The sequence below is a fragment of the Lepidochelys olivacea genome (genome assembly GCF_965140295.1).
Source record: "Lepidochelys olivacea isolate rLepOli2 genome assembly, chromosome: 9".
NCBI lineage: Eukaryota > Metazoa > Chordata > Testudines > Cheloniidae > Lepidochelys > Lepidochelys olivacea.
Window position 1 is genome coordinate 10933500 of NC_140419.1, and position 11370 is coordinate 10944869.

General features: G+C 43.1%; 1 protein-coding gene across 2 annotated transcripts in view; it reads right to left on the reverse strand.

Annotated features, from left to right (window-relative positions):
- FXR1 (FMR1 autosomal homolog 1) overlaps positions 1 to 11098 on the reverse strand; it is a 69660-nt gene extending 58562 nt beyond the window's left edge. For both annotated transcript variants that reach the window (XM_084639152.1, XM_084639151.1), the window contains exon 1: positions 10943 to 11098. In XM_084639152.1, coding sequence (XP_084495278.1) covers positions 10943 to 10993 — 51 coding nt within the window. In that variant the 5' untranslated portion in view covers positions 10994 to 11098. The remainder of the gene's footprint in view (positions 1 to 10942) is intronic.
- Between the last annotated feature and the right edge of the window lie 272 nt (positions 11099 to 11370).

Sequence of the window (11370 nt, forward strand, 5' to 3'; positions counted from 1 at the left end):
TAGGGGGTAGTACTGCTGAAAAGGTTCTGGGAGTTACAGTGGATCACAAACTGGATATGAGTCAACAATACGATGCAGCTGCAAAAAAAGATTAATATCATTCTGCGGTGTATTAACAGGAGTATTGTATGTAAGACATAGGCTCTAGTTGTCCTGCCGTATTCAGCACTGGTGAGGCCTCAGCTGGAGGACTGTGTCCAGTTCTGGGCACCACACTTTAGGAAAGATGTGAACAAATTTGAAAGAGTCCAGAGGAGAGCAACAATCTGACCTACAAGGACAGGTTTAAAAAAACAAAATTATATATATGTTTAGTCTAGAGAAAAGGCGACTATGGGGGAACCTGACAACAATCTTCAAATATGTTAAGGGCTGTTATAAAAAGGATGGCGATCAATCGTTTCCCACATCCACTGAAGGTAGGACAAGAAGTAAAGGGCTTAACCTGCAGTAACACAGATTCAGGTTAGATACTAGGAAAAACTAACTATAAGTATAGTTAAGCTATTCCAAGAGAGTTTGTGGAATCCCCATCACTGGAGGTTTTTAAGAAGTGGATGGACAAACACGTGTCAGGGATGGTCTAGGTTAACTTAGTCCTGCCATAGTACAGGGGGCTGGACTTCGTGATCTCTCAGTGTCCCTTCCAGTCCTATATTTCTATGATTCTAAGTGTTTTAAAAGAGGTTGCTGGATCATTAATGTAGATTTTCAATAAGTCTTGGTACACAGGGGACGTTCCAGAAGACACGAAGAAAGCTAAAATTGTGCCAATGTTTAAAATTGGTAAACAGTATGCAGGAGTCAGGGCAGAGGGCTGGGGGCATGTGAGGGGGGTGTATGAGTCAGGGTATCGGGTGTGCAGGGTGCTGGAGTCAGGGCTGGGGTCATGTGGGGGGTCAGGGCAGAGGGCTGGGAGTGTGTGGGGGGGTGCGGGGGGTCACGGCAGGGGGCTGAGGGGTGTGGGGGTCAAGGCTGAGGGCTGGGGGTGTGGGCTAGGATGTGGGGGTGTGGGCGAGAGGGGTGCAGGGGCCTGGAGGGGCTGTGGGGGGGATGCAGGGGTCAGGGCAGAGGGCTGGGGGTGTGGGCTAGGGTCATGGGGGTGCTTCCAGCCCCCTGCCCAGAGCAGCTCATGGCACGGAGCTGGAGGGGATATGCCCTGATTCCACCCCCCTTCCCCAAGGCCCCGTCCCCACGGCTTCTCCGCCTCCTCCCCAGAGCAGCAAGTGTGCTGCGGCTCTGCTTCTCCCCCCCCCGCAAAAGGGCCATCAGCTGATCGGCGGCAGGGATGGAGAGGCGGAGAGGCAGGAACCCAGCACGCTGGGGGAAGAGGCGGGGTTGGGGGGAGCTTGCCTGCCCTGCAGCAGCCACCGGCAGGACCAAGCTTCTTCACCCTGCCCCCGCAGGCAGAGAAGAGTGAGCTGGGGCGGGCAGGATTTTTAATGGCACGCTGCTGCCAGCCTGGGTTTGGCAGCGAGCTGAGCGGGGCTGGAGGCTAGGACCGGGCAGGCAGCAGCGTGCCATTAAAAATCGGCAAGCATGCCGTCCTTGGCACGCATGCCATAGGTTGCTGACCACTCGAGTGCACCATGACATGGGGATTGCTGACTACAGGCTGATTTGGCTGGAGTGAAGTGACCTGCAATGGCATCACGTTTTGCACACTCTGCAACGTCTAACCAGTTATTTAAGACGTTGTGATCTAGTGAAAATTCTAGTGGTGAGTCACTCAGTCAGAACGATCTATGCCTTATTCCAGGTGTACACCTCATCCAATCTATGAGACCAGATTTGGTCATCAGAGACTTGTGTCCAGGAGCTGTTACAGTTTGCTCTGCTTTGGCAGAGCATCTGAATTGCTATAGTGACAATATAAAAACTATTAATAAGTATTCGAAAAACGTGTGCTGTAAGGCATAGAAACACGACAAGCTCTGACACCTCACTGCTTTTCAGAGATGAGTTTCCACCCTCCCATTCAGGACAAAGAACCAGTATGCAGTACTGGCAAAAGGAGGCGAAGAGCAGACCCCAATGGCTGAGGACGAGCTACCACCTGCTCCCAAGGCCACTGTACACAAGAAACAGCGGCTCAGTGGTCAGGGCCATTCTGTAACCACTTGAATCTTATACTGCCAAGAGCCATCATGGTATGTGCAATATTGGGGTATTGGTCAAAGAGGATAGAGGGAAAGTGCTCTGGGCAACCTCCCCCACCCCCATGCCCTTTTTGTGCTTTAACATGTCGTAACATGGGGTGACAGTGAATGGGCTGTAAACAGAGGGAAATGGTTTGTACATTTCAGCAACTCCGGGGTTGGCAGAGTAAAGGTATGCATATTAATGGGGTTTATTGAGGCACTGCTGCATTTCCTGATTTTCACAAGTATGAATAAGCTTGGCTCAATTCAACATTCTGTAAGGAGACAACACATCACCAAGCAACCTTAACTCTGTATGAATGTAGGTTTCTCCCCTACCCCCATTGCATGTACTTTGATTTATGTAAGGTGTTTGACTTGGTACCACATGACATGACATCTTAATTAAAAAAACAAAACAAACGACAATATAAACTTAACATGGCACACATGAAATGGATTAAAAGCTGGCTAACCAACGGGTCTCAAAATGTAACTATAAACAGGAAGTGAGCACTGAGCAGGTGCAGCTCCACAAGGATCATTTTTAGCAATAACTTAGAGGAGAACATAAAATCACCACTGATAAAGTTTGCAAATGACACAAAAAATAGGGGAGTAGTAGACAATGAACAGGAAAGGCTGACAGAGCTATCTGGATCACCTGGTAAGCTAGGTGCAAGCACACAATATGTGTTTTAATACAGTTAAATGTGAACATCTAGGAACAAAGAAAGTAGGCCATACTTTTAGGATGGGGGACTCCTTTGTGAAGCAGTGACTCTGAAAAGATTTGGAGGTCATGGTTAATCGCTGCACAAGAGCGCCGAGTGTGACGTTGTGGCCAAAAGGGCTCATGTGATCCCTAGATGCATAAACAGGGGAATCCTGAGTAAGAGTACAGGATATATTTCACCTCTGTATTCGGCACTGTGTGATCACGGCTGGAATACTACATCCAGTGCTGGTGTCCACAATTAAAACAGGATATTGATAAATTGGAAAGGGTTCAGATAAGAGCCATGAGAATGAATAAATGATTAGAAAACCTGTCTTATAGCGATAGATGCAAGGAGCTCCATCTACTTAGCTTAACAAAGAGAAGGTTAAGGGATTATTTGATTACAGTTTATAAATATCTACATGGGGAGCAAATATTTGATAATAGGCTCTTCAGTCTAACAAAGAAAGGTATAACATGATCCAATGGCTGAAAGTTGAAGATAAAGAAATTCAGACCAGTTTTTGACCAGTCCTGAGAGTTTTCTAAGTGCTCTGATTCAAACCATCTTGAAAGCAACCAGTCTTTATATTACTGATAAAGACAGATGATTATAGGGGGCTGCGAGCAACCAGAAGAAACAGAGATTACATTGAGGGCCCATTTGTCAGGTTAAATCTATTCGTTACACAGACTTGAAATCCATGTGTATCTTCTGAACTTGGCAAAAAGGCTAGGGCCTTTTCTTTAGAATATCAATACTTCCATAGTTATCCATGGATGTGTCACCTTAAATTGGAACACTGCATTGTAATCTACATATATCTATGCCTTAAGACCACAGGGAAACTGCAGATAGTTAAACTGCAAAGTTAAGAGGGACTTCTCATACAGCTATGCTCCAAAATCTGATTCTAGATGAAATATAAGACTCATTTTGACCCATTAAGTCCTAATTTGTACCTTACCTATCTTTGACACCACCTATTTCCTTGTGTGAATCTGCAGCAAACGCAATTGTCTGAAGCACCTAAAGTAGCAGTCTTCTGATTTAAATGAAGTTAGCAGCAAGACATTCTCACTGAGGAATCCTCAGCTCCACAACTCCCTTTTATCATTTATTATTTGTATTGTGGTAACATCTAGGAGCCACAGACATAGACCAAGGTTCCATTGTGCTAGGCACTAGACACAAACATAACAAAAAGTCAGTCACTGCCCTAAAGAGCTCCTTGGTCTGCAAGAGCATTAATTTTTCAACCTTCACAGAACACTGCAAGACACATCTGTTCCTCAATAAGTAACATTTTTAGAGCAGATGGAAAGTTTTTTGGTGGCACTGAGGCAATATGTAATTTTTAAAATATAATTTACAGATTTGTCCAAGTGCTGAGGTAATATTAGTACTAACACATTTCATAAATCTAACAAATAAAGAGAACAGTAGTCTACATCATATTTGTTTAGTTAAACATGAGATATTAATTCCTGTAATGTGTTGTAACCTTAGTTTGAAAAATGCAAGGAAGTGGAGAATCAGGTCTTAAACCTTGATTTCAGAGGAATTCTACACCAGTGTAGTAATGTATGCTTTAATAAATGAGAATGATTAAAGGACTGGAAATACACCTTTAAGGAGAATTTGTGAACTTGATTACAATCTATAAATACCTACATGGGAAACAAATATTTGACAATGTGATCTTCAGTCTAGCAGATAAAGTTATAACAAGGTCCAATGGTTAGACACTGAAGCCAGACTAATTCACAGTGGAGATCAGGTACACAATTTTAACAGTAAGTAAAAGAACAACACTGGAACAACTTACCAAGGGTTGTGATGGATTCTGCAGCACTGGCAATTTTAAAATCAGAACTGGATGGTTTTCTAGAAACTATGCTCTAGTTCAAACAGGAATTATTTCAGGGAAGTTCTATGGTCTGTGCTATACAGGAGATCAGACTACATGATCACAGTGATCCTTGCTGGCCTTGGAATATATGAATAGATTTGTTTTGTTACTATGAGCCATCGCTTTGCGTTTACAGTAGCCACTTTGGATGTTTTGACAGAAAGTGAGAGTTTTCCCTAAATTAATAGGTAATGAAAAAAATTAACATGTTTTTTCTCAGAGTAACTGGGAAAAGTACTCTGTCACAATGACTTTTATTTAACCATTGGTGACTGTGAAGATAATTATGCCAAACCACCACTTTGGAAATAAACAAAAGAAACTGTCACAGAAAAAGGGAGCAATAGGACGGAGCAAATAAAACAATATGGTGAAAAAGGCGAACAGGTGAGCTTTAAATAAGTGAATGGTGATAATTAAGTAACTTCAGCAAGAGGACTATCCAATATAGGGCAAACCCAGAGGTATCTTATACACTCACAACATATCAGGGGGGACAGGGACGGACAGAGAGGAGATGCTTGTGCGCAAGCAAGGTTTCTTCTGTGCTAGACTGGGAACCAGAGTCTCAAAATAAAGGTTTCAGAGTAGCAGCCACATTAGTCTGTATCCACAAAAAGAACAGGAGTACTTGTGGCACCTTAGAGACTAACAAATTTATTTGAGCATAAGCCCACGGAAGCTCATACTCAAATAGATTGGTTAGTCTCTAAGGTGCCACAAGTACTCCTGTTCCTTTTTCAAAATAAAGGGTCTGCGCACACCATGGAGATCTCTGTATCAAACCCCACAAAAGAGCTACTGATGTATTGGGGGAAATCAAGGGGTGCAGGAAAAGGCTCTACTACAGCTCAGGTGTGGCCACAAACTCACATGGTGAGGAGTGCAAGGAGTGTATATCTGTCAATCTTCCCTACATCCGAGAGCAGGTTTGATTCAGCCCGGTTGCGCAGAGCCCCATAGGTGATACTTCCAAACTGATGTTAAGTGTTCCCAAAAAACAGAAGTTCCCTTACCTGAGGCTTTGCTTATGGGTTTAGGATTAGGCCCACCTGAAGCGAATCATGAGTAATTTATGACATCAGTCTTCTGATACAGAATGGCAGTTCTACAGCTTTTAAAAATGTAAGTGAATTTAGTGGTGGGGACAGATGCCAGCCTCCTATGATTCCAGGGTAGGAAGGGGAGCCTTTATCCACAAAAGAGGCACAGCAGACAGTAGTGCAAGTTTCCTCCCAGATGTATCTCAACCACAAGTAGGAGGAACAAACTCTAGAAATGAGTTCAGTCTCATTCAGTCATTTGTCTGTTTGCTGATATTGCTAACAAGGAACGGTGGCAATTTCTGTGTCATGAAAACCTGGCACATTACAAACTTGACTACGTGCACCTTATTCATTGAAAGAACCTCACATCATAAAGGTTTCGATAACTAGTGTTGTGGGCTGTGTCTGAAGCTCTGATGTTGAGGTCAAAAGATCTGAATACTATTACCAAATCCTTAAGCCTTTTAATGCCTAAGCACTGTATTTTTATAACGATCACATATGTGAATTATTTCATTTAATACATAAATAAAAAAACCCTCCTCAAGGTGGATAAAAATGGATGATTTTTTTTAATATAAAAATCAGATTTTTTTATTTAAATCAGACTTTTATTGTTATTTAAATTCTAAGTTTTTCCCTTCAATAATAAACCTGTTTAAATTGAAATCCAAACTTAATACAAAATATGTTAAGGCCTAACCTTATTATAATATCTTAAAACATTTAAATAAAAAAAATTATAATGCTGAATCTATGAGCCTCTATCAAACACTCTGAATTGAAAGCTGCTTTTCTATATAAACAAAGTAATGAGAAAAACTTTTGAGGTCAAGCTTTATAAATATGGCACAATAGATCATGTACTGTTTTAAGGCCTTGTTTTGTTTAATAAAAATACATTTTATGTGCTGTAATGTCTCAAATTAAATTCCAGCTACCATCCTAATGCAGCTTGACACAAATCATGAGCAAAAAGTTAATCATTCACCATTTTCTAACATATTAAAAGTGTACAATTAATAAGAATCTGAAAATATTAAGCTACATCATTGCTTAAACAAATGTATATAGTTATAGTGTACCCTCCTATGTAGAAAAAAGATGTACCAAACCTAGCGTACACATTCTAATTAATTGTAAAATCAGCATGTTTTAATGGTTATATCAACCAATGTGAATAAATCTCTCTTTAGAGAAGAACTGAAGCACAAATGGAAAAGTTGATTAAAACTGGATATTTAAATCAAGGCTTTTACTTGGTATTTAAATCAACCTACCCTGGCCCCACTTGGTAGTTTACTATTAATGGTCACTTCTTAAGACAGAATTTCTGGGGAATCAGAATGACATCTGGTACATACACAACTTTCCTATGATTACCTGAAGCATTAGTCAATACTGGCTCAAATTTAGCCTGGGCATAAGTGTATATTATTTCCACTGGTAACAAACAGGGAGTTGCACCTGCTTATGCTAGGGATATTTTTGGTTCATTGTGTGTTATTTTTCAGCATGAAAGTCTAGTTATTACAAATGTGTGCTGGATAAAAATAATCCTTCAAAAATATGTTAACTTTATTTTACCAACAAAATGTACTTTGACCCTACGGTTAAATAATAACTGAGAATACAAATGCACATAAATCAGGAAATTCAAAGGTATAGTGTCTGCAGTTACTACAATGTGGCGCCCTAGTACGTAAGTAGTATTCTGCATTGCTGTATATGCCATAAATGCACACAAGCAATATAGCAATATACAATTGCAACAGTATTGTACCACTTAGTTTCTTTATTTTTGACCACACTATTAAAACCTGGGTTTTTTTTAAGATGCTCATCTGAAGGATCCTGCAAAGATTAATTTACCTGGTGTTCAACTTATCTGCCTTGGCCTCATCATACCTTAGGCCCCAATCCTACAAGTTGTTCCATGCAGGCAGATCTCAGTCCACATGAAACAACTTGAGGGACGAGGGCTTTAATTTGTGAACCTTCTAAGAGGAGTAAGATGAGAAGAGTACTCTCTGTCCATTGGATAAAGTAAAAATGTTTAACAGAAGCTTGTCAGATAATGTTTATTTAAAAAAATATTTAAAATTGGTTTGGAGGTTAATGGTTTAGAGCAGTGGTTTTCAAACTAGGGCCGCCGCTTGTTCAGGGAAAGCCCCTGGCGGGCCTGGCCGGTTTGGTTACCTGCCATGTCCGCAAGTTCGGCCGATCGCGGCTCCCACTGGCAGCGGTTCGCCGCTCCAGTCCAATGGGGCCTGCAGGAAGGGCGGCCAGCACATCCCTCGGCCCGCGCCGCTTCCCACAGCCCCCATTGCCCTAGAGCAGCGAACTACAGCCAGTGGGAGCAGCGATCGGCCGACCTGCGGCTGCGGCACATAAACAAACCAGCCCGGCCCGCCAGGGGCTTTCCCTGAACTAGCAGCAGCCCTCATTTGAAAATCACTGGTTTAGAGTTAAATCAGATTATATTACAAGAGCTAACCATCAAGAAATCCCTCTTGTAGCATACACCATAACCAGTTACGCTTTTAATTAAATTGATTTATATTGTGGAAAAATAGATTTTGATCTTTTCTATTTTTAGAAAAGTACATTAACCATTTTCCTTACTAAATTGTGTCATTTATAATACACACATAAAAAACTCTATAATTCTAGCAAATGAAGTGCAATTAGTGAGGGACAAGAGAAGCTATTATTGATGCCATGTTCATAGTTCTAAAGAACTAAATACAGTAAAACATATGGCAACTTTGAATTAATATTAAAGATTTTTGTAAGCACATGATTATAGCTTAGCTGCAGTTAAGTCATTTATACAAGAATTATTTTACACAATTAGCAGCTTGGCTTTGTATCTGTTGGCATGGTGGGTAAGTTTCACATCTCATGACATGATTGAGGTATACCGCAATAGAGAGTCTGAATTCAGGACAGAGCGCAGCCCTCAGGTTTCATCCTGTCATGCTAATATGTTTTTTTTCCCCTTCAGAAGAACAAGGTAATGCCTTCCATACACTGACCTGAGAATACACAAATCTTACCTGAGATAGTGATCCCCTTGTAAGTCTTGCTATTCTATCACTACCCAGGGATGCTGAAAGCATCAATCTGATTCCTCCCTCCCTCCCACCCAAACCCTAGACAGAAAAATTAAGCAATTTAGATCCTAGACACACATGCAACCTTTATTTGTTTAACATGCAACAGCTTTTTAGGTCAACCAGACCTGACCATCAGTAGATGTTATTTCACCGTATTTATCTACCAAAACAAAACAGGATCTTCTGAAAGGGTGTGTGGGTATGGATCACAAGGCGACCAAAAGTCTTAACTCAATACATTTCAACCCCAGAAAGAAATTGGAATACAAACCTAACTCTTAATAACTGGACTACTTCAGTATTAAATGTCATTCTTACTCCAGACCTCAGTTAATAGAGCTGACCGCCAAACTAGTCATTTCTAAGTAAAACCCACTTAGGGTCATCTCCCTATGGCCCATTACTTCCATTAACCACCCTTTATAGTGCTAAATACACAATAGTACAGATCCAGCCCTTCCAATTCTCACTTACTTGGAGGGACACTTCATCATTCCAGATTATAAAGCAGGCTTTTTATGATGATAATTTTGAATGTACACATATCCTTTCATCCAAAGAGTCTAAAGTACTTCATAACACTCTTGTAAACCCTTGTATTCTTCAACAGATGAGGAAACTGTAGCATAGTTAAGTAAATTGTCCAAGGTCACAAAGCAAGGCAATGGCAGAGCCAGGAATAGTATCTAGATAAAATTCCTGACTACTCTAACCAGCAGAAAAGACTCCCTTCTCTTTTTTAAAAGCATCTTTCTCTTACGATGAAGGATTTTAATGTGTGTTCTGATGAGACTTTCAAAATCTCAATAAGACTTTTAAAATTTCTTTGTCAAAGTCAAACATCACTCTTGATCTGAATAAAAAATGCAACACTACATATTAAGAGTGGAAATACAATTTTCCCTAGTAAGTTCTTTCCATCAGAGTCCTTCTTAATAGTTTATCAACCAGCTACCTATTAAAAGTCAAAAACTTGTAAAATCAGCTGGTTATGATCCTTAAAACACCAACTGAGTTTACATACTATAAAAATTACCATATGATATCCAATGTAAATCCACAGACATAACCAACAGGAAACTCATGCAAAGGGCAAATAAATCACTGTCTGACATAGTGGGCTATTACAAATCTATGATTAGATGTAAGTGATTAAGAGAGTCCTGAAATTAAGTGCACAGGGAGCAGAGCATAAAGTGAGTGCTCACAATGATGGCTGCAATCAGCCCTCCTGTGAAGGAACACAGAGGGCTCTCTCTATAAAAAGAGCTGGGATTCTCAAACATCTCAGGCCTGGCTTAGGGAAAAAGACTGACAGGCAACAGCTGAGAGTATTTTGTATTGATTCTGTAACATCCTGGCATACCAGGGAGGGTGGTGGTGAAGGAAGCTTTCTGATGACATAAATAAACTCCAGGTCCCTAAGCATTATATTATATGGGCTTTTATTTTCAGCAATTTAATCCACCCCCCCCCCCCACGCTCCTACAAAACGCTTCTAGTCTTCAAATAATAATCCAAACCCTCACCCCCAAAAAGGAAGAAATCTTTCTCCATTTGTCAGCTGACAACCTGCCTCAGACCCAATGAAAGCAGACTCCCCCTTCCACTTTACATGGGACTAGCCCCATCAATTGAGACTAAACCTCATCTAGGCGCCCCCAAACTCCTGCTCAAACCCTACCACGCACGCAGATGTCTCCTCCCAGCCCAGCCACCTTCCCCAGGCAGCCCCTCCCCCAGCCCACCCCACAACCCAACCCCCTTCTCCCAGCGCCCCCAAGCACTCGCACTCCCTCCAGCCCACCCTTCCCCACCACACCCAGGCAAACCTCCCCCCCGCCCGCGAACACCCTTGCCCCGTAGGCCCCGCCTCGCTATCACCTGCCCGCCCCGGGCCCGAAACTACCCTAACGGTTTCTTTGGGTGAGAGGGACAGGCCGAGCCCGGGACACGGAAACCGTTACCCGCCCCGCTCCCGCTGCTCGCCGCGGGCCGATACCTTGTAGAAGGCCCCGTTGGAGCCGCGCACTTCCACGGTCAGCTCCTCCATGTTGAGACCGCAAAGGACGCCGGGACAGGCTTCTAGAAACTGTCACCACTGGGGGGGAGGGGGCGCTCTCCGGGCTCCCTCTCCGAGTCCTCACACGCCGCGGGGCGGCGCTGGCTCGCCTCCCTCTCCCCTCGCATGGGAGGGGCGGGGGTGTTCCCGCTCGGCTCCCCGGCCCCTCCCCACACACTGCAGCGGCTAATTCCCTCTCACGCCGGGCGGGGCGTCTGTCCCCTCCCCGAGCTCCCTCTTCCTGCTCGGGTCGCCTCCGGCCTTCCCCTCGTCCCGCTCGCGCCCTGGGCCCCTCTCGCCCGCCCCGGGGCGGAGCAGAACCGGCTCCCCCAGGGCGCGGGCTGGCTCCGAACGCGCAAAAGGGCGGG